At 44.1% G+C, this 26,756-nt stretch overlaps 1 protein-coding gene across 2 annotated transcripts; it reads right to left on the reverse strand.

The window, feature by feature from the left end:
- Nucleotides 1-364: 364 nt before the first annotated feature.
- On the reverse strand, nucleotides 365-25,120 carry LOC103188758 (DDB1- and CUL4-associated factor 1). Of its 2 annotated transcripts, XM_007908847.2 has the most exons (25): nucleotides 25,071-25,120; nucleotides 24,600-24,716; nucleotides 23,969-24,045; nucleotides 23,501-23,574; nucleotides 23,204-23,317; nucleotides 21,982-22,119; nucleotides 20,631-21,143; nucleotides 19,692-19,793; nucleotides 18,766-18,924; nucleotides 18,341-18,520; nucleotides 16,701-16,910; nucleotides 14,477-14,542; nucleotides 13,830-13,999; nucleotides 12,977-13,101; nucleotides 11,313-12,582; nucleotides 10,651-10,849; nucleotides 8,197-8,279; nucleotides 7,207-7,291; nucleotides 6,692-6,925; nucleotides 4,255-4,348; nucleotides 3,658-3,762; nucleotides 2,510-2,583; nucleotides 1,879-1,980; nucleotides 954-1,206; nucleotides 365-490 (listed from the first exon to the last, which is right to left on the reverse strand). In XM_007908847.2, the coding sequence occupies exons 2-25, from the start codon at nucleotides 24,707-24,709 to the stop codon at nucleotides 432-434; spliced, it is 4,596 nt and encodes a 1,531-aa protein (XP_007907038.1). In that variant the 5' UTR covers nucleotides 24,710-24,716; nucleotides 25,071-25,120; the 3' UTR covers nucleotides 365-431. The 2 variants fall into 2 exon arrangements, with proteins under 2 accessions (XP_007907038.1, XP_007907040.1); XM_007908849.2 differs by lacking the exon at nucleotides 14,477-14,542.
- Nucleotides 25,121-26,756: the final 1,636 nt, after the last annotated feature.

Here is a 26,756-nt window from a genome sequence, read left to right on the forward strand (position 1 = left end):
TTTCTCATTTATACAACCACCCTTATTATATGGATCTCTGTATAAAAGTTGACTTTTTTTTTACACATATAAACAAATGTATCATAAAAAAAATCCCCCAAAACAAAATTATTCTTTTTTAACCACTCCAAGTGCTCGTGCACACGTGAGGCCAAGCTGTCAGAGGCTGCTCGCAGTCACCACACACACGTGATGGCCTCACTGAGCCCAGGGTCTGCACCTCATCAACCAACCAGAGTTCAGCATCACAGGAACCAGTGGCCTGGTTCCCAGGAGCATTGCAATCAGACTAATTTACTTTCCGTCTCACTCTGTCTGTCAGGACTTAAAACATGTCTCCTGCAGTCAACACGATTCTTTCTCACTAGCTCAGATGGGCACCTCTTTTGAGCTTAGATCTTCATTCTCTTCACCTCCTTTCAACCACAGCCTCATTCATTCAGTGACAAAATGATGTCGTCTTCCAAGTCAGAGTTATCTGAGCTATCCGCTGTTTGAGAAACAAAACACAAAGTTTACCTGCTGTTCTGGAATCCCCATAGCCCCGAAATTCATTATAAATTAATACAAGCTTAATTTCTTCATAATCAGGTATATGATGCTAACAAGCACTAGGATAATTATGGAGTGAACTTTTTGGTACATGACAACATATAGGGTACTTGGAAATGCACCTATCGGGGGGAGGAATAATTTATTATATCTCAAGACTTGATTTGAGATTTTGGGTTCTGGGGAGGAGTCAAAGTGCTGCCTTCGCTGGGGAGGCGAGTTGTGCCAGGTGTTACTGATGCGCCATCTGAAGTCACCATGTTACAAGTTATGTCACTAGGGAGCTAAGAGGTACTTTGGGAAAAATCCAGGAGCTTTAACATGCATCACTAATAGCATGGAACAGAAACCGCAGAAAGGAATCATCTTTTATACATTAAAGCAACATGAGGCTGACTTACACACGCCAAGAATAAGGTCAGCATCCTCTTCCCCATCCTCATCCTCATCACCATTACCGCCCAACAGGGCCTCCAGCTCCTCATCAGATGGTGAGAATCCCTGCTCACCGTCCTCCATTACATTTACTTCATTATCATTATTATCATCTTCATCATCCTCCCCGTCCAGGAGTGGGTCTGTGTCCAGATCATCGAGGTCGTCATCAGAGTCGTCATCATCATCGTCATCATCATCATCTTCCTCTTCTTCCTCCTATCACAGTAAATGCTTTACTACCTTGAGCACCATCACACTCATTGATTCACCTTCAGCTACATACCTCCAATTACAGTGATTGTATTTCTTGTGTAATTACAAAATTACTGTTTGTCCAGCAGCACGAGGCTCGTTCACTGGGTAATTAATTCATTAGTTTGCAAGACGAACAGATAGGCTGACCCCAAATAATGTGTTTGACCGCAGAGCAGCCGAGGGAAAATGAACAGAAAGTGTATATTTCACATTATTGTGAATCTCTTTAAATAGATATGTAATGGGCAGAGCCAATGCGAGTGCTGTATCAGGGACTTTGACCAGAAAGTTACAGGTTTGCACTGAGTGAGCTGATCTCAGTTGGGGAAGCACTGACTTCAGTGGGTAGGTTTAGGGGAAGGGGAAATCAAGCCGATTTCCACTCTCAATTATCCAGAGACCCCTCCCACCCCCTAGTGGAAGGTGTGTAGATATCGGGAGAGGACAGGAATTGTCTACAATTCCCTTCATAGTCTATCTACAATCACTGTGTAGCCTCCTGCATGGAGAATGGAAACTTAGGGCATTGAGAGTGTAGAGCAGCTGGCGTCCACAACCAAATTCTCCAGAAAGGAGGGTAGATAAAAATATGAATACTCCAAATATACAAAAAGAAATTGAGATGGTCTAGACCTGATCTTCCTCTTCATCCTCTTCCTCAGCCAGTCGCTGACGGCCCACTTCATAAAGCCTGCAGACAGTGTCCATAGACAAAGCATCCATGCTGCCTTGGTTCTGTAACAGAACATGGATTACATTCTGAAAGTCAGGACATTTCAAACCATTTCACAGGAAATGCCTGCACCCCTTGCCCCACCTGACCTCTATGATCTCTTAATACCCCTGCCATTAGCATGTTCTCCTGACGTGAAAGGCGCTATATAAATGTAATTTGTTGTTGTTAACTCAGGCCAACTTCATGTCTTCCACCATCAGTGGGCAAGCTTTCAAACCTCTCTACCTTCCTCCCTCCCTCTCTTTTTGCTTTCAACATCAGTCTAAATACCTCTCTCTGTGACTGCGCTGTTTATCTTTGTTGTACACAAAGCAATTATACATAAAGCACCTTCCTCCTCCCTTCGAATCGTGGTCAATGGACATAAAGCACCCTCCCGCAAAATAAACTCAAAGAGTAGCTCATGGGAAATGTAAATCAGATTTTTCTATAATCCAGCCTCATTATTACTATCTCCCATGCGGGAGGGGAGGAGGAAGAGTCATAGAAAAGTTCTGTTCTACACAGAATGAGTCAATGTGAACTCACCTCAATTACAGCCAGGTAGCAGTCTTTCGTATCTGTGCAAAGATCAAAAATGTTCCTCTTCACATCAAGGGTTGCTTTTAAAAATAAAATGATTTAAAATATTGAAATCAATAAACCTGCTTTGTTGCATAGCAATAATGTTACAATACTGGGACACCTCTCAGGAACACAGTTTGATCTCAGCCTCTCACCACTTCACAGCTCCTAGTCTGAGAAACATTGGTTTTGTTTTTCTTAAAATGAGTATTTGTTGAAAGGGAATGTTTAGCAAGGAAGCAGAGGTGCTCATTTCTCACTGAAGAGCTAAGTATCTACACTCAGTAATTACAGGAGAATGATAAATGGAGCTTAAAAAAACACTTAAAACTTTGGCATATCCCACCAAAACCTGCTACTCTCTAAATAATGCTGCAGAACTGTGAAGCTTTGCCTGAAATTAAAGACTTTTGTTATGGATACAGTTTAAGATTAGGGAAAAGATGGCACTGGATGTAATGAAGTTCCAAAAAGTAAAATAACAAATTTCAATGGTGGCAACATGCAAAGGCCATTACATCAAAGCTCAGTCCCCAGTGCCTTAACTGTCCCATTGGGGAATAAATAGTATTTTGAATAATCTTTATATTTTAACCTTGATTGTTTGGTAATTTTTAAAATTTCTTTCAGATGAAAAACAAACTAGCCCAATAGCTGGTAGAGTTTGACTAGTGCATTGTGAACCCTCAAGTAACTCCTGTAGACTTGCCTTGTTTTGGCCCCAGACATAGAAAGTGATGGATTTACAATTATTCAAAGGTTCTGTTGTAATTTCAAATCACATATTTTCCATCTCTATTTAAAAATGTTTATATCAGAGTTCAGTTTGATTTGCCAGCTGTCTACCCAATTCCATAACCAATCAAATTATTGACCCAATTTTATGCCACATCCCACCTCTACTACTTCCCCTATTTTTGTCATCAGACTAGATGATGTTGGTAGCTGAGCAGCACTGAGTTGTGTCTGTTCCAGTCAATAAGCAATTGACACCAAACAAATTTCACAGCTTCCCCTTCCACACGGGCACACAAACTAATGACGAGCACAAATTTATTAAAGAGATTCTAAACACAGATCCACTGAGAAATCCACACTTTCAGACACCTCACCTATTGGCTTGTAGTCAGTAGCATCAAATGTTCTGAAAGAAGATCCAAAGGGGCTTTTCATTCGCTCCTCCATCATATCATCCTCATCGTCTGCCTGTAACATGGCTATGAACCAAAGTGAAACTAGATAGATCCACGCACTCAAATTTGCACACATTAATCATTCTTGCACACGGAATTTACTGAACATAAGATGACACCAGCACGTTTATTCATACCTGCCTAGATCTTCACCACACCTGCAGACAGATGGTCATCATGCCTGTATACAAAATATACTGAACATGCACTGACCAGCTGGGAGTTCCACCAGTCCACAAATATACAGGTCAATTCACTTCACAGTATATTCTATGAAGTGTTTTGAGATGTCTAGAAGACGTGATAAGGCGTTAAATCAAATACAAGGATGCTTATTGAGAATGTACAAGATTACAATTGTGTATGATTGGGTGGCGAGTGTGGCTTCAGTTTTTTTTAAATTTATAAAATCAGATGGAACGAAACCCTCACAGATATTTGAAGCACTTTCATTATTCTTTGTTGAAAAGTGACAATTTTATTTCCCTCAAAGTGAGTGTGAGTGAGTCTTCTTACCCCCATAAATGACAGTTCCTGTATTGTTGAAGACAATGCGACATTGATCTAGTGCTGGCACAGTGTGCAGGAGGTGGAATGTTCGCAGGTCCCACTGAAAAGCACTCATTAAGGAACACATTCAACACTGTCAGATCCAACTCTCAACTGCTGCGTTTATATTTAGAAATATATTTTACCTCAAAGAATATAAACAGTTGGTTCAAATGGATTGAACTGGTTATAAAACACTAGTCAACAATTGAGTCTTGTGCCAATTAAATGGCTCAATTTTCCTCAACTTGGACAATACAAAGTGTAACTCACCGATGCTCCCGTTAAAAGTAACCACGGCCCCACAAGGAACGACATACAATAGTTCAATAAGACCATAAGATGTAGGAGCAGGAGTAGGCCATTCGGCCCCTCGAGCCTGCCCCGCCATTTAATAAGATCATGGCTGATCTTCGAACCTAATTTCATTTACCCGCCCTATCCCCATATTCCTAAATCCCTCTATCCTTTAGAAAATATACTGAACCAAATATACAGTATATAATATAGTAAAATATACAAATAAGTACTACATATCTGAAAGAGAATACTGCAGAGGCTACAATTCACAATCTTAGTACCGACAAATTCCTTCCATTTGAGCTATGCATTGCAGGTTCTGTACCAAAAAGAATCATTCTTAGTAATTCATCACAGTAATTACTGTCCACTTTTTGTAGGCAAACATGATAGCAATTAGGCACACAAGGTCCCAAAAATATCCATGAGGTGAATAACCAATATTACTTGCAGGATTGTTGGTCAAGAAACTAAGAAATTCCCTTCTCTTTTTGAGTAGCGTGATTGAATCTTTAATCTTTACCTGAACAAGCAGATAGAACCAAGGTTGATAGCCTCATCAGAAAGATGTCTCCTCAGCGCTCCCCCAGTGCTGCACTCAGCCACAGGCAAGAGCACTGCTGATTGATCTACGCTGACAAAGTCTGATTCTAGTGGGTCATAACACAAGAAACGCTAGACAAAAAAAGACCAAGGTCCATCTAGTTCATTTTCTAACTTCTTGTCAGTCACATGCACATATTTCCTAAACTCCCAATGTAATATATCCCATAATGTTATTCCCTAAAACTATCTAATCTGTGTTTGAAAGAATCAACACCCTGCTTCAGCCGTCTCCCTAGGGAGCCTGTTCCACAGGTTCAGTGGAAGTCCTTTCATTCCCTCAATCATTTTGGTTGCCCTTCTCTGTATCTTCTCGATTTCTCCAATATCCTTTTTCTACTGCGGCCACCAGAACTGTAACTGTACTAAGTATGGATCTCACCAATGATTTATACAGTGGTAGGATTACCCCACTGTTTCTATTTGCTATTGATCTTTTGATACATCCCAACATTTGGTTTGCTTTACGCATTGGGTCATAATCTCACAATCTCTGAGCTCTACTTGCTTGTGAGCAGTAGTGGACAAACAACATTATATATTGATGTAGTGCCTTTCATGTTGAAAGAACATCTCAAAAGGGTTTCATACACAACGGAATCTGAATGGGGCAGAGGGAGGGTGGGGGCAGAGGTGTAAACGTAGGAACGGAGGGGTAGATGGCCAAAGCACAATTAAAAAGTGGGGTTTTAAGGCAAGTTGTCAAGGTGAAGAGGGTGGGGGTTAAGCAAGAGGGACAGAATGACTGAAAGCTCACTCACCAATGATGGGGAGGAATGCTTGATCAGAGTTTTCTGAACAGAGAGCATGGCTGGGGCAGCAGGAAGTTGCAGAGGTAGGGTGAGGGAAGAGGATGGAGGCATCTGAAAGCAAGTACGAGAATCTTGAATTTGATCCACTAGGGTGGGCTAACGGAGCCTGCTGCTGGAGGACATGATTTTTGCACTTTGTATAGGGAGAAGCTGAGGAATTCAGTGAGAGGGGCTAACCCTAACTCTAATCTGGAGGGCTTTAGTAACTTAGTGGAGGACGAGGCAGGTCATGTTGTGGAGGTGAGGGAAGGCAGCACCAGCCCAGCAGTGTGAGGCTGAGTGAGCACCTGTCCGGGTGGATATTGTTAGTGCCTGAGGTGAGAAGGGTTGATGGGAGCCAGGTAGAAGACTCTTAGTCTCGACAACATTGAGCTCTAGAAAGTTAGAGCCGATCAAAACAGCAACAATGACAAATTACATTGCTCTGCGCAAATTGGCTGTCGCTTTGGTCTACAAACACACAGTCACAACTTTACAGTATACCCTGTGAAGTGCTTTGAGATGTCCTCCTAACGTGAAAGGCGCTTTACCAAATGCAAGGATTATTATTTTTCAACCAGACTCTTGCCAGTTTGGCGAGTAAAGAATCTATCCCAGGTTTGCTGATGGGGCGGTAGGAAAAGCATTGTCTGAGGTAACATTGAGCTTAACAGAGCTATAATGGCCACTCGAGCCGAGGGGAAGGATACAATCTCAGTGTTGATAATCACTTCCAAGCCGTTTGGATGGAAAACACCACTGATATTCATGTTGAATTTATCGAACTTGTGAACAGCTTGTTTGGAACGCACATCCCACAAAACACCGTCATTTAATACCAGGTCATCAGTAGGATTAAAGGTTGCACAATTCCGCTTGTAATTATTGGCCAGGTCGGGGTTGTATAGGGTCAGGATATTCAGCCCAGTCTGAACATCATATATCTGAGGATAAAATAAGAAAAGAAGAGCTTTGAAAGAAGCTGCCAATTATAAATTATAGATTTGTCTTAGGAATTCTGTATCCAAAGATTAATTCACAATCTCCTGATCTCAAATGACTAAGCAACCAGGAAATTATATAAACATTTTAAAAAGTCACGAATCAATTTCCAAATGATTTGGGTCAATTACAAGGGGTTTGCAAGCAAATAAAAATACATTTAGTGGCTCAGAGGAACAAGGTTCCATTACTATTTGTGGTTAGATACAAGTGCAAGACTCACGTGAGCAACCTCCTCTTTTGTTCCGATAACTCTGTCTTGAGATAGTTTACTGAACTCCACATAGTGATCATCAGGGAAGGAGTGTCTGTAACATGGAGAAAGCCAAATCTATGTGATCTCCAGTGTTCTAGTCAACACAGTCAACCAGTTGCTACCCTGCGTGAGGGGGACGATATAAAGGCAAGGGAAGGGAGTAAGGCAAAAGAATGGAGTTCCAGAGGGTGGAGGCAGAAAAGCTGAAGGCCTGATTGCTGATGGTGGGCAGGCAAGGCGTGGGAGCAAGCCCAGTGCCCACCGAGCGGCGGGAAAAGGAAGTATTAGTAGGTCGCAGGAGTAGGGAGGAGCAAGACCATGGAAAGTAAGGATGAGGACCTCAAACTCGATCCTCTGGGGGAACAGGAGCCAGTGAAGCCGGGGATGGGGGTGACTGGTTCACGGAGACTGCCCTGCACCATGTCCCCCACCCTGCCCGTCCACCATCAGCAGAAATAGTTAGGGGGATGGAGAGAAGAAAGCGATTGAGAAAGGGGGGAGTGGAGGGAAGGAGAGAGATTGATTGAGAGAGAATGTGAGAGGAGAGAGAGAATGTGTGTGTGAAAGGGGGAGTTACAGATGAGGGAGAGTGAGTGGTGAGAGAGGTAGTGTGAGAGCAGACAGCGTGTGTGTGTGGCCAAGAGAGAGAGTGTGTGAGAGGTGGGGAGGGGGTAGAGAGTGATTGAGAGAGGGAGCGAAAATGTTGGTGAGAGAGAGAGGGTGCAGAGTATGATTGAAAAGGAAAACACAAAAATATTGCATATGCAGACCAGGGACATTTCTCAAAAAGGCCACCTGGCCCTCAGCAACCCAAAGATGGGATCACCCTGGCTTAGACTATGTGATTCCAAGTTCTGACATGGGACTTGAACCAAAAGAGGTAAGTTTTAAAGCAATCATCCACCTCCCCACAGATTCTTAACCTTCATTAGTGACTCGCAATTTGTGAAAACTTACTTCATATCAAACACTGATCTCATTCCCCAAAGGGCAGAGAGAGGCTGCCCCCAACTTGCTGAAGTCAACAACAAGGATCCATCCTGTAAAACACAAACATAAACATCAGATGTGACACAACATAAAACAGAAGCATTTGTCACGCACTTGCCAAAAGAAGACATTGGCGAGGAAGGAACTTTCACAGATAGTTAGTATGGATATTATTATTATGGATGCTAAGATGTATGAGTTGATATTAATGATTGGAGGGCCAGCAACCTCCTGCCGTTTGCGATACCTTTGAGTTGGCTCATGTTCTTTCATGGAATCCCTGTCAACTCTTAACCCAACAACAAAATTACATTTGTAACAACAACAACTTGCATTTATACAGCGCGCTCCACGCCAGGCGGCGTCTCAGAGCTTAACAATGGTGGAGCCCAAGGCCAAGCCAGGGAGAGGGGAAGGTGACCGTCGAAAAGGAAGGTCTTCAGGCACGACCTGAAGATGGGGAAGGAGGGGGCCCGGCAAAGGGTTTGAGGGAGGGAGTTCCAAAGTTTTGAGGTGTAGTGGCTGAAGGCACGGCCGCCGATGGTGGAGTGGAGGATTCGGGGGACACGGAGGAGGCCGGACCCAGTAGAGCGGGTACTGCTGTGGGGAGAGAGGAGGTTGGGGGGGGGGGGGGGGAAAACAAGGAATGGGGGGATTTAAACACTAGAGTGAGGCTCTTGAAGTGGATCTGCTCTGTGACTGGGAGCCAGTGGGGTTGGGCCAGGACTGGAGTAATCGGGGTGTGGAGTTTGGTGCGGGTGAGAATGTGGGCGGTGAAATTTTGAATGAGCAGGATTTTGTGAACAGTGGAGGAGGGGGAGACCGGCGAGGAGGACTGGGCAAGGGTCTCGGCAGCTTTGTAAAGCGCCTTTCACGTCGGGAGGACATCCAAAGGCGCTGAACAGTCAGGGATCAGGACCCGAGCGTGGGGGGGGCAGGTTTGGGATGAGGGAGGGCAGAGAGATAGGAGGGTGGCTGAAAGCACAGTCGAAAAGGAGAGTCAAGCCACCAGAATTCAGGAATAACGTGCAGATCCATTCTCTGCAATGTGATTGCGGTACTCTTCTCTTTACCACTTTATGAAGAAAATAGAAATGTTTGTGCTCCAATGCATTGAGTAACCAGCCCCTCCCATGTCAGTCAAGAGTGCGATAGTGTGTGAGGGACAGTATACGTGCTGGCACCAACCAGCTTCCAATCTCCTATCCTGCCAAATCATGGCTTTATCCTCAATCCTTTCCTCTTTAATATCTACTGCTCCCGCTCAGCAATGTCATCCTCAGGCATGGGGTTAACTTCCCACATGTATGCAACACCCAACTCTATCTCTCTGCCTCTATCCTCAATTCCAGGACCACTGCTTTTCTGATTGATATCATGTTCTGGGTCAAAGCCATCTTTCTTCAGTTGAATGTTGACACAACAAGCTCTCCTGCTTGGCACTTGTCTGTGCCTTCTCACCTCTGGAGTAGATTGGCATCATCAATCTACATCCATGAAGTCCACCTTCCACATCTGAGCTTTGACCCATTCAGCTTTCCCCCACCTCCACATTATCCACCTTCGCCACTACCTCTCCTCTTGGGCCACCAAGACCCTTACCCATGCTTTTATCACATCCAGCTTGACTATGTTAACTCTTTGCTCACCAGTCAGCCCAACTCTTCCCTCCACAAACTGCAGCCCATTCAGAACTCTGCAGCTCGTGCCCTCTCCTGCACCAGGCTCACGAGTCAATCACCCTCATCCTTGTCTGGCTCCACTAGCTCCCCATCCCCCATGGGATCTAGTTCAAGATCTATATCCTCACTTTTAAATCCCTCCAAGGTCTTGCCCCATCCTACCTTTGTGACCTTCAAAACCCTGCCCACTCCGTCCGCTCATCAGGCACTGGCACACTTCATATCCACCCCCACTCCTGACTCACTACCGGCAATTGGTCCTTCAGCCTTTCCGCTCCCATTCTCTGGAACTCCATCCTATAGTACCTTCACCTCGCCTCTTCCCTTGGCTCCTTCAAGATTCATCTCAAGACCTTTCTGTTTGTCTGCATCTTCGGTCATCTTTCCACTCTCACCTTGGCCTCCATCTCTTCCGAATCTATCTCCCAAGTGCAATCTCTTGACTGCCCAGCGTTTTGGGATGTCCTCCCAACATAAAAATTGCTACATAAATGCAATTTATTGTTGATGTTGTTGACAGAAGCTGCCTCAGTGACCGAGTATTTTCTGAGAAACAGGAATTTCTCCAAAAAAGCCAATAAAAATCTTTGAAACCATGGAATTAAGCTCTTGCAGAAAATCCAATAGGAACCCATCAGAAGAATTCTGTTGGTCTCCGAATGGAGCATTACACTAATTCAATATGTTCCAGAACTGCCTTACTTACACCAAGTAATGGGAATTGCTTAAAAACACTTACTTTAGATGGTTCCAGATGTGAAATAGCAGAGTTGTGGCAGGCATAGGTGGCTTCCTCCTGACCACTGAATAAGTTATAGAGTTTGAGTTCTCCAGTGCACGTCCCCAGCATCAGAAAACGCTCCCGAGCAGAGAATGCACAGCAGGTAAAGCCACTGCCTTCCTCATCAGATTCCCTGAACACAGAAATCGGACGGAACCTTTATATAAAAAAAACACATTGGGTTATGGAACACATTCTTTTATATACGACTTCTCTTGTACCTCAGGTGATTAATCCAAGCAATCAGTTATCTTTCAGTGTACTTCCTCCAAAATCAAGATATCCTTACAGTAACTGTACTTACAGTAATACAGTGATTGAATTATACTAAGTATTCAAGGCGGGGTCACCTGAAACCATCGCTCAATGAGTAGGCACATACTGTAAAGTGAATTGAGTGTATATTTTTGTGGCCGAATTCCTGTGAAGTGCTTGAAAGTTTCTTTATCAAATACAAGGATTATTATTTATAGCTCATGGTTAAGGCTAGGATAGTTTGGACTCTCCACAAGGATAGAAGAATAACAGAAATGCAGAATTTAGGGAACCAGTAAGCTCTGACTGAATGAAGAAATAATTCCAGTAGTATCAATGTTTACACATTTATTATGAAACATTACCTGCTGAAGATAAGGTGTCTGTCAAAACAGCCGCCGTCCACCCCGCCATACTTGGGGAAGGCGGCTCTGCAGGCCACTCGCGAGGTGCAGTTCAGTGGCGCCTGTCGCCTCTGCTTCGGCTCCGGACATTGGTGAGGAGTAAACAGAGAGAATGGGGGACAGGTGACCACGGGGTTCTTGCAACGAGCATGCTGCTCCCTCAGGTACTCGGTGATGATGCTGTCCAGCGAGGGAGGCGAGGGCAAATGACGGTCTAACTGTTTTTTGATGGCCGGTGTCTGGTTATAGGCTCCGTAGTCTGACTTTTGGCGTATAAGTTTCTGCTTCCTGAGGCTGCAGCCATTGCATGGTGATGGCTTCTCTTTAGAAAAACTTATTTTACCAATTATTGGAGAGCCATTGGCACAGGAAGGCCCAGTGCCAGAGCAGGAGACTTGTAATGCTGATGGCTTTGCCTGACATGGGGTTGAGACGGACGTCAGGTTGATAGTTCTAGAGCAAATACCATTGGCTAGTCGGGGGGTTCGGGGCAGGACAATGGGGGATGTTCCTGCAGCTACAGGTGTGAAGGCTGTAGGATGAGAAGGCACAGGTTGGATGGCAGGTGTTCGGGGAAGGTCTCCCTCCTTTGTCAGCGTGGCAGCTGTTTCCTGGAGCCCGTGAGACACCAGGTGGTTCCTGATAAGAAGCAGCAACTCTTTCTCTGAGAAACTGATTCGCGTCTGAGCCACAACATCTGCTTTCTGTAGGCGTGCCAGGGACACGTCTGACCCAATGGACAGGGGTTTCCCAGAGATGCGTTCAATCAGTTCCGAGGCGTACTTGCAGAATTTAACATGCTCATGACGTTTGTCCTGCAGCACAGGCTCCCTCATGAGCTGCTGGATCTGACCACTGCTGAACAAGGGCAGTTTGCTGATGATCTGCTTAACAGAACTGCTGCGGGAGAGGCCGACCAGGGCCTTGCAGGCCAATGAACGGATCTGATCTGCATCAGTAATCGGCATCTTCACGGTCAGCAAGGATAACAGCACCTTGATACCGTTGTTGGCCTGAACTACGTTCCACATTTTGGTCAGTACGTTCTCGCTGCTCTTGGGGGTCTGAGAGTTCTTGCGCCGAGGGGTCCCAGACAGAAACTTGCCGATGCTGGAGATGCGTTTGTCAGGCCCACACACGCAGTTCATGATCACCTGAAGAGCAGATTTTTGTGTTTCAGCATCATTCACAAAGATATCTCCCTCAGCAACTCCAAGGATAATGCTCATCCCTACAAGAAACAAGTGTAAAAAATTTGAGCAGCTGTAATAAAGGACTTCACTAACCTGCATCAGGAATTTGGGTCTCTGTGTTCGAAGACCTGAATCATCTTCCCCCCACTCGGCCTCTATCAATACCCTATCTTGCCTACCCCAACATCAACGGTCAGGCCTTTAGCCTTTCTGCCGAGTCCCTCTTTAAAGGTACATCTCCATTCCTATTAATTGCGCCTTCTTGTCACTCCCCAAACCTTAGCCCCCACTTCTCTGGAATCCAACCCCCAGCCTGGGTGCAAACCCTTTACTGTCCAGCTCCTTGGAACGTCCTCCCGAAGTGAAAATCGCTATATAAATGCAATTTGTTTTTGTGAAATTAGTTCCAGCACCCACACCATTTACACTCACCCACTGTGGTGACAGCAGAGCCGCTCTCATCGAGCACATCGACAGGCTCCGCTAATAAAAGCGGAGTTTTGGGTACAACGGTGAGAATGGCGAGCACATCGAGAGCAGAACGAACAGTGTCACTCCTACCAGAGAAAGTGCAGAATTAGTCCCCGAGAAGCATCTGCAGGTACTGATGGAGGTACATCAGAACAAATTAACTTATCGAATTAGTGGTTTTATCAACTCACACCTACATCTCCTCTCCCTCCCCTATCACTTGTTTGGGGTTTTCTGCTCCATGCAGTGGCTAAATTCCCACCTTTCTATATCTGAGATCAGAGATGATAATTTAATTCTTTGCCTTGCCTCTCAGGTCTCCAGCCAACTGCCTAGGCTGCTGGCCTTCAATGCCCCTTATGCAGCGGTTAGGATTTAAGTCACAAACACTATGTTTCAGCACTGAATTCAAACTACAAGACAGTGGCTTAAAAACTGAAATGTGACCAAGTATTTTCTAATTTTCTCCCCAATGATGTATAGCTCTCTGGTCCCAGCCTTCTCTTGCTTGGATGCTGTTCCACAGGCACTGGTTGACCTCCCACCCAAGTGTCAATTATTTATGTGTGAGCCCTGGCAGTAAGTGTTGGAACGCCACATGATAGTAGAAGGCATGCCTGTCCTCCCCCAGCTCAAACAGAATCTTGGCTTTTTACTTCTCAATAAACCCTTGGAAGGTCAGGGCCTTGCAGCCCTGAGTGAGACCAGCAAACTCAGCACAGTGAACCAGTAATCTCCTGGTCTGTAAGATCCAGCTCTATGCACTGCACCATTTTTCATATATTTATATGATCTCCAGTAGGGTGCAGCTTACCTCCCATAGTATGTCCTCCAATCACAGGCAATCGATATGAGCTGCAATAGGAGTTGTACACACGAGAGCTTGTGGAAGATCTCTGCTGGTTCCCAGAATAGCCTTGCAGGGCCACATTCAATCAGGAATTCTACCATCTCAACAACTTGCTCATGGGTGTAAGAACAAGCCTGGAGAAATTAAACAACATGCCATCAGTGATCTACCGGCAGCATAAGAGCAGTAGCAACAAATGGTCTTCAAATCCCTCAGCTCCAAGTTCCACAAGTGCAGCAGGAGGTACAAGTACCAGTTTGTGAATTGAAAATAACTCCTTCAAGTTCCACATCTTTAAAACAAATACATCCATCATTCATTCACAGGAACATTTACTCTGATACAATTTGGAAGTGGCACAGGATAAAGTTCTGTAACTTAAACTGTGAGACAGCACAGTTTAAACTATGACTGTGTGTTCACAACAGATTGGTAATCAGCTTTTCCAAGTTAATATTTTTACAAGAGAGAAGGGAGGTTTGAGGGCTTATGTGGAGTACAAACAACTGTGTGGACTGGTTGGGCTAAATGGCCTATTTCTGTTCCCTATCATTCTATATAACTTGACAGTGCAGTAAAAGACATGGAAATACTTTAGAGAAAGTCCCTACCTGATTTTTGGAAACAGGACACATTGACAATTCCCAGCAAGCCCACTTTCGAAATGAACCCAGTGTCTGGCAAGAAAGAAGTAACTGATCAAAATAACAATTCTGGTCATAGGTCAGTGCCTACTCACGTACACACAAATATGCATGGTTCTCAGGTGCTTACATAGTGTTGCTCCAGATTTCCAGGATGTCAGGTCATTGCTGACAGCACCTTGTATCGTGTGTATTATGCACACAAAGCACTGATGACATCTGCATGCCGCAGAAAGTTACGACAGCAGCAACCCGATGACCCAGAAGTTGCCCACTTTGTGGTGGGAGAAGTCAGGGGGAGCATTATAAGGGTGTTGCCCAGCAAGTTTGTTCACATAATTACAAACACCTAAAAATCTACTTATTTCCACGTAGTGAGAATTGGTGGTGGTAGGGGTAGGGGGAAAAGAAAACGAGAGGAAAGAGAAAACACAGAGCTACGTATAACAGAAATTCATTTCAGTGTTAAGACATGGAGCGTGTAATTTCAGTATTTGACACATTATAATAGTGGTGTTGCTGCAAAAGCATCAATGTGTGGTTTCCATTAAATACGTGATTTTATTTGCTTCAAGAACACCCACCACAAAGAGGGGAGGTGGAGTTATTACGAAGCCTAAATTCCTACACGTTCCCATTCTACACCATAAAACAAAATGACAACACCTTTTACTGGTAACATTATATGGTAAAGTCTATATGAGACCACCAAAAGAATTTCCATCAGAAGTTCCATTGGGTAACAAATATGGGGATAGACGGTTTTAAATGCATAATAAAAAGATACTTGAATTTAATCCACCCCAAATCAATGGGATTAAAGACTCCCCCCTCTGCAGTCCTAAATTTAACATATTTGAAGCTCAATTCAGCTCCTATTATAAAACATAAAAATTCTTCACAAATTGACACCCTCACTCAAAACATTCACATCACTATAGTGTGTGTGGGACGGTGGAAGAGAGTTTCTTCTGAAGTCAGGTTAAGGCACATGGACAGAGCAGGTCAAAGGGACTTTAAGCCTACAACTGTCCTAAGATATACCTGACGCTGGGTTCCAAAAGTGTTCCTTTCCCAATCGATATTACCATCAATATAAAAGTGCAAATTCACTTCTATACATGAAAGTTCTACTTATGGAAAGGTTCCCATCTCCTAATTTAGAATTTATTCCCCAAACCTGAGAGCTAAACATACAGTCACAATATTACACTTTTGTCCAGTTGTATTTATCCTGGTGCAGTATAAGAGCAAAGCCAGCTCAGCTTGAACCACTTCCCCTAGAGTGTGGGCTGCCGGCAAGCTAGAGATAGTAATCAGCATTTCCAAGTCATAGCCTCACTTCAATTAGAAACCATACTTATAGCTTAAAATCTGCACATTTGAAATGTAATTGCGAGTAGAATCCAGCAAATGCGACAGAAACGTCTGCAGTTTTTATCATAGCAATAAAAATAATAATCCTTGCATTTGAGATTGTGCCTTATCACGTTGTCAAAACATCTCAAATCACTTCACAGCATTTGCTGTAAAATGTAATGGCTGTGTATTTTGTAGACAAATGCGGCAGCCAATCTGGGCAGAGTAATGTCACACAAGTAGCCATTTTGCCTGGAAAGTTGTTGGCCACAACACCTTCTCTTTTTGAATGGTGCTATGGGATTTTTAACATCTAAATGAACAGGCAGACAAAACCTTGATTTAACATCTCATCCAAACAATAGCACTTCTAACAATGCAGTGACCCCAGCACTGCATTAGTGTCAGTTCATACTGTGAACTCAAGTCCCAACGTGGCTCTTGAACTCACAACCTTCTGAATCAGAGGCAAGTGTGTGACCAACTGTGTCAGGTTGACACTTTGTTCTGAGAACATTATGAAATAAATTAGATGTTTTGATGCATTTCTGCATTAATTACTCATTAAATCATTTGAATATATAATCATAGAAACTCTCATTGAAACCCACCAGTTACACGAGTGATCACTGGGCACTAAGGGACAGGCCCTCCAGTGACCACATGATTTTTGTATCAACTCAAAGACGGTCCAAAAGTGATAAAATTACTGAAGCAGGCGCGACACGGCAGGTACCGTTTGCTGTTGTATCTATGTATTATATTGGGATGTATTTTAAACAGTTTCTTCTCATTTAAAAATTCAAGGCAGGTTTGAGAACTCTGTACACACCTTGTATGGAGGCTGTGGATGTATGAGAGCACCTCCTTCTGTTCTCTGCAGGGATCGTTTCACATGCTCCAGTTTGATGCCCAGGTGGGCCTCAAAGTATCTGCGTAGTGCCATACAGGTATGCTTGGCAGTCTGACGGCTGGCAAAGATTTCATCATCACTAAGTAGTGCCCCCTGATCCTCCAGGTTTAAGATTTCCAAAGTGCTAATCTGCAGAAGTAAAATTAAAAAGCAATTACTGAGTGTTCACAAATCAGAGTAACACATTTCTGGTTAATGAGATCAAACACAGTACTGACTTGTTCTTTAGCTGTCAAGACCTTTTTTTTTGGTGAACACGGTTTTGACACATGAAGAGGCTCCAAATCAGTTCACATCTGCTGGGAAATTTCCCTTTGTCTGGAATGGAATACACAACTTTCACCCCAGTGCAATGCACTAATTTGCTCCTCCGAATCCTGCAAGTGAGCTAGGCTGACCAGTCAATCATCAACAGTGCCTTGGACTACTACAGATCTGTCTGGCTCAATGACCACACCAAATTACATTTGTATAGCATCTTTCACGTCAGCAGGATGCCCCAAAGCACTGAACAGTCAGGGATCCACACCCAAGCTGGTGGTTAGGATCGGGAGGGGTGGAGGGCAGTGTGGGTAGGAGAAAAAGGGTGACTGAAGGCACGGTTGAAGAGGAGGATCTTGAGACAGGTCTTGAAGAAGGCAAGGGAGGGTGTGAGGCGGAGGGACTGTGGGATGGAGTTCCAAAGAGTGCGGGCAGAGAGACTAAAAGCCCGTCCACCAATGGTGGAGTGGCAAGGCAGGGGCGTGAAGCAGGCAGGTTCTTAGAGAGTTAGAAGGTCACAGAGGTAGGGAGGAGCAAGGCCGTAGAGGGCTTTGAGGGCAAGGACCAGAATCTTGAACTGTATCGTCTGAGTGACAGGGCTCAGGAACTGGATTACCATGACGGTCACAAAGGATCAACCTCATCCCAATAATCTCCCAAGAGCACCATCCTGAAGCGTACTCAGCCCCCAAGAGCTCCCCAATTACCTCCCCTCAGAGGACAATTACTAGTTGACAAACTGATTGATTAATGTTACCCACAACATACAAGTGCAATCCCCTCGACAAACAAATTACAATAAAGATCCAATTATTAATTATATTTAATCATTTCCCTCCTGATCGTTTTCCCACCCTCAGTCACTTCAAGAGTTACTGGTGTCTCAAAGAGAGCAGACCATGTCTCCAAGGCAGGAGCAGGTCTGACCTGGTTTCTCTTGGTGTGTTGCAGTATTCATTGGCCATCTATTCAAATGCTCACAAGCCATAACTGAAATAGACATAAAGGAAAAAGCTTCCCATAACAGGGATCGTTACTGGGTTCAGTGACCATGATGTCCTGATCTTAGCTATACAAAATGCATAAACAACATGAAGGTTGTGGCCTGTTGGCCTGATCCTCAGTTACTGTGTCACTGCTGTCCTGCCCACTATCCAGGCTGCAAAACAAGTTGCAGTGTTCATCATCTTGAAACCTTCACCCAATTCTTCCCAGAGCGCTCCCTGAATCCACAGGTATATAATCGGTTGTCATTGCCCGGTTATGGCACTATAGAGTAAAGTTCTTGCCAGGCTTACCAGGTTAACCAGCCGTCTTAGTCCATCCTGCTTGTCAAAAAGCTCCAGGACAGAACGAAAGGCAAATGAAATGGAGAAGAACATGGTAGCATGACAGCGTCCCGACTCGTGGGAGCACTCCAGCAGCCACAGGGTGTAGCTGACCACATCTGAGAGAACAAAGTGAGGCAACAAGCAAACCTGGAGAGAATAGGTAAGGTTAAGTTTAGGCATCGCAAAGCCGTGCACCAAATGCGAGCGGTGTAAAGCTTCACACTGTCGGTGTGATTCCATGCAACAAATGGCCAACACTATGTTTACATTGTGAGACCCCACCCCCCCCCACCAACACTAAACTCCTCACAAGGAGATACTAACAAATGCAGCAACGACAACAAATTAATTTGTATAGCGCAGTCTCTTGCTTCGGAGACAAGAAGACTTACCCGCTCCATTGCATCCTGATTATAAGCCAAATAGTACAAGCAGAGAGAGACGCCGGTGGCTGCCATGGATGGCCGCGGGATCTCCAGCAGCTTCTGAACTCCACCCTGAGCCACAAAATCTGCGGCAAACTTCTTGTGCAGCAATAAAGAGGCTAGGTACTGAGAGAGTAAAAACCAAAAAATTAAACATCCAACAGTAACAGAACATGCTCTCCTTCTGCTCACCCTCTATCTGCAACACTCACAGCAATCTGTCCCAGTCATCCCACTGAAGACACTCAGAAAACCTCAGCCCTGCTACCTCGCTTTGCATCATGACTCTGGCCCTACGTTTCCCAACCACCCAATTGCAATAAGTAAGTGCTGTCACCCAGAAAAGCACACATCTTTCCCTCTATGTAGAAATGAAGCAGGTCAAGATCAGACAATCCAGTAAAGAAAAACAAATACAGTAATTTCCAGAAAACACATCACTCCAGAAGAAAAGAGCTCAGCAACAAGTTATCTGGAGATCGGCATAGGCCCTCACGAGCTACAAGGGGACAGTGTGACTGGAATGCCAAAGAGTGGAGTAGGGCGCACATGCTCAGATTGCATATGTCTCTGGTCCATTGAGGGCCACTTCATGGCTTCCCACCTGCACCTGTCACAGGTTAGTGTGGGAGGCCTCTACAATACAAGATGCTATCTTATAACACAATCAATTTTATTTACAAGAATTTCTAGAATGGAACTAGTTACATGTTAAGCAGAATAACATTTTTCATGGGAAGCCACTGGGATATTGACAGCATGGCCACATAAGTTGTCGTGACAATTGAGACAAAGTCAAGTTATCAGGAGTTTATAGTAATTTCTTTGCATTATTTTTCAATATACATTCTCTCTTTAACCCATCATCAAAGAACACATCAATTATTTCATACCTTCAGGGCCTCAAAGGTGAGTTGGACATCATTCGTCTGCTTCAGATCAATATAGAACATGAGCAGATCTCGGGCCCCGAGCTGCATGAACACAGCCAGCAACTGAGACAAGCAGAAACAAGGTTAGCAATTTCTGAAAATAAAACAAGGAAATAAAAAGCACAGAGAAAGAGACCACAGCCGGCCACAAACCTCTCAGTGCCATTAGGTATTTGAGGCTGTTGCAACCCCAAGAGATACAGTGGGAAAGCAGGAGGATGCAGGATTGACACTCAGCCCTTGGTACCTCTAGCTTGTTTCATTAATAAGTTATAACTTTAAGTGATAATTGTGTCAGCTCATTAACCTTGCACCAAACTATTGATTTTATACTTTTTCTAAATTTCAGTGCTTTCAAACTTCCTGCTTCACTATGTTACCTTGATGGGGACAGTTACATAGGCACAATGTTCCCACCAGTGACCATCCATCATGTGTGACACTGGACAGGGTGTGTGGTCATGTCAGCAGACATTCCTGCCTTCAAGCAAAAAGGAGGGAAAGAAAAGGCAGGGTCCCTCCAGTCCAGAAATCTGGTTAATTTTTACTCCCCAAAGTCTAAAGGCCCTGAGGCTCAGTAGTGTTCCTATTAAATCAACTGAGATCAGTTAGCAAAGGCCAGAGCTCTTTGGGGATGTATGGCTTACTTTCACTCAAGGCAATGGCTGTACCAGCTGACATACAATCACTCTTCAATGCCAGGCCACGAGCTGTTTGGATCCATAATTTGGTCATTAATTTCAATGTTGTTGTAGGGATCTTTCTATACACCACCCCCCACACTCACTAAGGATTTCCATTCAATCTCTGTAAAGTGCTTTGAGATGTTATCCTATATGAAAGGAACTGTAAAAATGCAGGCTGTTAAATTATTCTGAAGGGGATTAGTTTGCTCCTTACCTCTTGATACTCTCCAAGGGGTGTTAGGTACTGAAGGATCAATCTTTGCTCAATGGCAGAGGTCAAAGGATAAAGGTTATAATTATTGCCAATCACCCAGGGTGACATCTCGGACCAGCTATTAGAGTGTTCACTACAAATCCGGTCAGGATCCAGCCCTGAAAAACTAAGCCTGTGTTTGGGAACTTTCCTTCCATCCTCTCCCTCTGTCCTTCCTCCATCTTTACTCTTTAATTGGTCCTCTCTCTCAGAGCTTTTGACGATGGAATTAACTCTGCTGTTGGCTTTACACATAGAGTTCAGCTGGAAGGAAAATTCCTCAAGACCTTCCTCTCCATCTGGTGCCCTCTCCGTATCCCCATAGTCCATGTCCACAGCCTCCTCATCCATGGGAAGCAGTGGCTCTAGAGGTGGATTCAAAGGTGGCTTCCGAGGGCTCTGCCACTTTATCTTCTGATTTCTTTCCAGATCCTGCTTCTGCAAATCCCGTAGTCGCTGCAACATCAATGGTACCTGACGGGAATGAGCGAGAGCAGTGGGTTGGGCTATCCCAGACAGCAGGCTTAGTCAGCGAATATAGAAAATGAGTGCAGTTAAAGTCAACTAAAGCCAGGCTCCACATCCCCCAGAATTCAAAATCTCATCCCTCCACAGCCTTGCTCCTTCCTACCTTTGTGACCTGCTAACCCCATATCAACCTGTCTGCTCCTTCCGCTCAGCAAACTCTGGCCTACTCCACGTCCCCCACCCGGCCCCACCATCAGCCACCCAGCCCTTCTACCTTCAACCTTTGGAACTCCATCCCATATTCCCTTCGCCTCACCCCTTCCAAGCATGTCTCAAGACCTTCCTCTTCGACTGTGCCTTCGTCCACCCTCCTACCCTCCATCCCTCCAGATCCCATCCCCCTGCTCGGGTCCAAATTCCTGACTGTTCAGTTTCTTGGGACGTCCTCGCGATGTGAAAGGCGCCATATAAATGTAATTTGTTGTTGTTATAGTGAGGTAAACCAATCATCTTAAAATAAACAAGATTTCAAATAAAAACTTTATATTAAAAGAAAATCTGATTCGTACCTCGTCTTGAGATTCACCTGGGATTACCAAGTCTAGTCAGCAATGGCTGCCCCTCAGCCCCATTCTGTACATCTGAACTCTCTCCCCCAAGCTCTGTGCTATACTCAGTACTGAGTATACAACAACAACTTGCATTTATATAGCGCCCTTCACTATATAAATGCCGGAAGGTGTCTCGGAGCGCTTAGTATACCTCTGCCTGCACCCCACTTAGCAGGAATAGTTGGGTTAGTCTTGAAACACCAGAAACATGTTGATGCTCTGGGAGTCCTCACCATCTGTGAGTTTTCCTCCCGATAGTTGGCTGCAATGTCCTGGTTTTCCATAGCACCGGCAAGCAGTCCAGTGGCATACGTCCTCAGCGGTTCTTCTGCCTCCCGAGCCCATTTAAACAAGTTTTCAACGATCCCTTCCTAAGTGAATGAATCAAAACATCAATAGCATCATCTGCCAAGTACTGATATTCCTGTTGGCATGTATTTAGCAACTTTGATGCAAAATCCCACGAGAGTTTGATATCAATGTCATTCTCAACACCAACAGCAAGTTCAGCCTCTAAATCTTACATGGAAATTAATTAGTCGGGTTGAAATGTGGTTGGGTTAAGCCTCTCCTGTTTATGGAATTCTTAACAAGATTTGCTGTTTGTTGATTTGATTATTCCTGGATTTTCCTATCTATCGTGAGAGAAATTAGACACATCAAGCCATTTGTCAGTCAGATCAACTCCAGTTTTCTCCCAAAGTACAATCTTAGATTCCCAGAGAAAAGAGGAGTAAGATGCTGTTCATATGATACAATGTATAAGAATTCTTGCATTTTATATAGTGCTTTATCTCACTGTTGAGATGTTTAAAAACACTTCACAGGATTTTACTGTAAAGTGTAAATGACTGTATTTTGCAGGTGAACACAGCAGCGAATTTCAGTATAATAATAATAATAATCCTTGCATTTGATATAGCGCTTTTCACGTCGGGAGGACGTCGCAAAGCGCTTCACAGAACACACTGTAAAGTGAATTGACTGTATATTTGTGGGCGAACGCGGCAGCCAATTGCGCACAGCAATTGTCCCACAAACAGTCATAGATTGAAAATGACCAATTTATTATTGTTTTTGGAGGGATTATTATTAGGCTCTGTGTGGAGTAAGGAAACTTGCCCAAGGTTTCGCTCTCTGCCTGGGATTGAACTCAGGTCTCTCACTTGCAAAGCGAGTGCTCTAACCACTGAGATACAGGACTGTGGCACAAACAGCCACGATCAAGGGAACCTTCACTTCAACCTGGAATACCTAAAACACTTCCAGCCGAGACTGTGAGCTCAATCTCCCAACATGGGGCTTGAACCCACAACCTTCTGACTGGGCTGACATGATGTTAAATAGACATAAAAACAACAGAAGTACATCAAGTCTGCTTTGGATTACCCTGACAGATTCTAACCATTGAAGTACAGTAGCAGCAAAATGCACTGGTAGAATCTTCCTTCTTACCTTCTCCTGAAATACAACTGCCGTTTCCAGTCCAGGTTTGATGTCCAGTAGCAGTCGACATGCAGCCGTATTCACCGGTGCATCTCGGCTGCTCATCACATAGGCATTAACCAACTGAGGAACAAGACATAACAGCATCAAACACAAATACCTACTCATCCAATGTCTGATCCCAAATTTATAGACAGCAGGAACCATGAGGAAGAAGCTGAGCCAAAAGGAAAAATAAGCGGAGGGTGTCATTGGGCCAAACTGTTCTCCCTCTTACTTTTTTAGCCTCACTTTGATGAAACTTACCGAATTCATGAAATCATCATTTTTGAAGAGTATTTTGAGGAGATGCCCCAACATACATTCTGGATCTGCCCGGCCTGAAAGAGATGTAGATTCATTGTAAATTCCAAAGTTCTATTATTCTTGTGATCAGATTACAGCCATCAAGCTGTCACCAAGGATGTGCTGGATTCTCCTTTATTGACAGGTTCAGATGTTGAATACCTGGCACTATCTCATGTGGGGTTCAGACAGGAGATTGATCTCCACATTGTCAGCCCCAGATTTCTGCCTCATGTATGGTTTTGGGCTCTCAGTGTAAGGTGACAAGCAAATCCACATCATTCAAACGCAAAATTAGACAATATGCTACTTTTTTTGAAGCCCCAGCGTGCACACATCACATTCCATATATGGGTATAAATAGAATTGGTGACCACATGAATAGTCTCAGACTACACTGCCAGCAATCACATCAGAGCTCAGTCTTACCAGGATGACGGTCATCAAAAGGATCAGGATCCGCTTTATGGTATTCTTCGGTCTCCTTCTCAATCAGGTCTGAAATCCTTAAGAATAATATGTGAAAAGCTTTAAGAGCAACTGCAACAGCAACATGAAGGCTGCAGAACTGGTTACATATATGCAGAATCACATTCTTTACTGAAGAAGTCTCACCATAAGAAATTTAATTAAAAAACATATTAATCATTATTTTTCTATAAATTTTGATAATCTGTTTTAAAACAAATAATCGTTGTCTTGCAGCAGTCACCAAGACTGATAATGTGGGTTATAAATTGACATCAGTAAGGCCAATTATTAACCTGTTGCTTCTTCAGAGATTGTGACATATCAGCGGGCAGTCCAATGCTGTTGTTATTGATGTAGTGATTTATTATTCAGGATCGACAAGATTGATTTGATGTAGGGCCTAGCAGCCTTTTATGTGTAATAACACTGATGCATCTTAGAATTAATGACAAAGATCAAAGCATAATAGTCATAATCGGAGTGATTCTCCAGATGTCCAGAAGCATCCCATCACTAGTCACCGCCAAAAGCCAAGCGCCCCTCTCCCCACTGTGCCCCTCATTCCCTCCCTCTCCTCTGTAGTACTCACTTGGTGAGAATGGGGATGACATTAGTGCCGCTGTTACTGTCCCGTTCCCACTGCTCCAGTAACGCAGTGAGCTCAGCTTTCGAATCAACACTTGAAGTACCGGATGCCATTGCTGAGCTGCAGGAGCACAGACACACACACACACACTGAGCAATGGCAGCCGCAGACACATGGACCCTCTCGGCGCCGCGGGAACCACACAGCTACACGTTTACAACCGCGAGAGATGGAAGAATGAGAAACACTCAACACCCCCCACCCCCCGCGCGCGTGTCCCCGTGTGTCTGCCCACCCCCACCCCCCTCTCTGCCTCACCCCGTGTCTCTCTCCCCCCGAGGCCCCGGGCTCTCTCTCGGGTCCCGTTGCTTTACCGTCTCTGTCGGGGAAAGGCTCCTGTGTGCTCGAGGGCCTCCCGCGGGCAGCACGTGCCGCTGAGGCGCCTTCAGCCCGGCCCCGGCTCCGAGCTCTTACCTTATTTCGCGGCTCCACGCTCCCGCTCCAGGCCCCGAATGGCGGCGCCCTGACGCTGATCGACGTCCTCACGTCCATGCGTGACCTCACAAAGCATGCCGGAACTTGTAGTCCGGGTCAATCTATTTCCTGCGCATGCGTGCCAGCACCGATGCCAGCCTGTGAGCTGCAGGGTGGCACAGCTCACTTGGCAGGTATCTCACTTTCCTACCGTGTATGTTACTCCTCTTCTGAAAATTTATGGTGTTACATTTTCCCTCTGTTTATTATCTGACTTTGGCTTCTTTCCGCTTTTCTATAATACACCAACTCACAGGAATGACATTTACTGAACACAAACATTCATTCATTTAAATGGTACAATTTGCTGCTCATTTGCCCAATCATGTCTGTGCTATTGCCATCTACATTTCTGAATCACTTTTTTTTATTAATCTCAGTTCCAGCACTCTTCCCACGTCTTATATTTGTGTTGCATTTCTTTTTAAATGATTTATAGATCCCGCCTCTGACATTCCTGTTACCTCTTCCCTAATATTGAAAGGGAGACAATGCCCCATTGTTATTGATTCCCAAACTAAAAGAAATCCTTTTTCTTATCGCGCTCCTTCAGTACTCCGTTACATCATAAAGAGGGGCGGTGCAGTGAGGGGACAATATGTACCGTGTAAATAAAGAGCATCAGAACACAAGACAGGAACATCTTGGTCCCTCTACCTGAATGGGCTGTTCGGAGGCAGTCACAAGGGGATGGTTCATGTGTGGATTGTACCGGACAGTATATGTGTTGCATTTTCTTTTTTGTCAAGAGAATTTTTTAATGCAAGCCAAATACTAAATACTGCAATAACTATACTTTATCAATAAATATATACTTTGTTAAAAACTATCATCTCTCAATATCTTCTGCTCCAGCAGAAAAAAAAGCCACATGTAAGCTAATTATTTCGACCTATAGAATGGTAAATTTTCAGATTTTTGAAAAAAAGGAAAGAGAATACTCCTTTGCACAAGATCATTAGTATTTATTTCACATCAGTAATTCTCCAATATCAACACTATATGCCTCAGCCAAGATTTTCACCAACCTCACTCGTAGCCCCTTCTGTGGGATACATATCTAATTACATATTATAGTCAACTGTATAACTTCTGCAGCAATTATGAAAGAAACCTCAGGGAAGATAGTTTCTACGAAGCTACAGCAGCCAATACAGATGGCATTATTGCAAGAACCTAGCATAAATTGCGCAGCTGCACGACTCACATTATTCATTGGTGTTACACAACTGTAACAGTAGTATACGTCCATCAATGCACTCAGATTGGAGAATACTACTAGAAACTTCCACAGGATAGACAGTGCTACAAAACCTTTCTTCTACTGTTTCAGAATGATAGGTAAGATCATGTCACTTGTACTGCTGAGACATCATTTGAAAACGACTGATCTACAGGTATAAGTGAGACATAAAATCAATAAAACTTCCCTGAATCATATTGTCAGAGATAATTGGGTGTTTCAACTCCTTCTCAAATGTGACAAACTATTTGACAAACATTGAACTGGATTCTTGTTGATTGTGTTGCTTCCTTGTAGATTTTGCATGTAGATTTGATGTCAAATCATATACAGTTGCAAAAGCTAATAATACTTCCTTTTGATATAGCTCCTTATTATGTCTT

This window comes from Callorhinchus milii, unplaced genomic scaffold, assembly GCF_018977255.1.
Source record: "Callorhinchus milii isolate IMCB2004 unplaced genomic scaffold, IMCB_Cmil_1.0 Scaffold12, whole genome shotgun sequence".
Lineage (NCBI taxonomy): Eukaryota > Metazoa > Chordata > Chondrichthyes > Chimaeriformes > Callorhinchidae > Callorhinchus > Callorhinchus milii.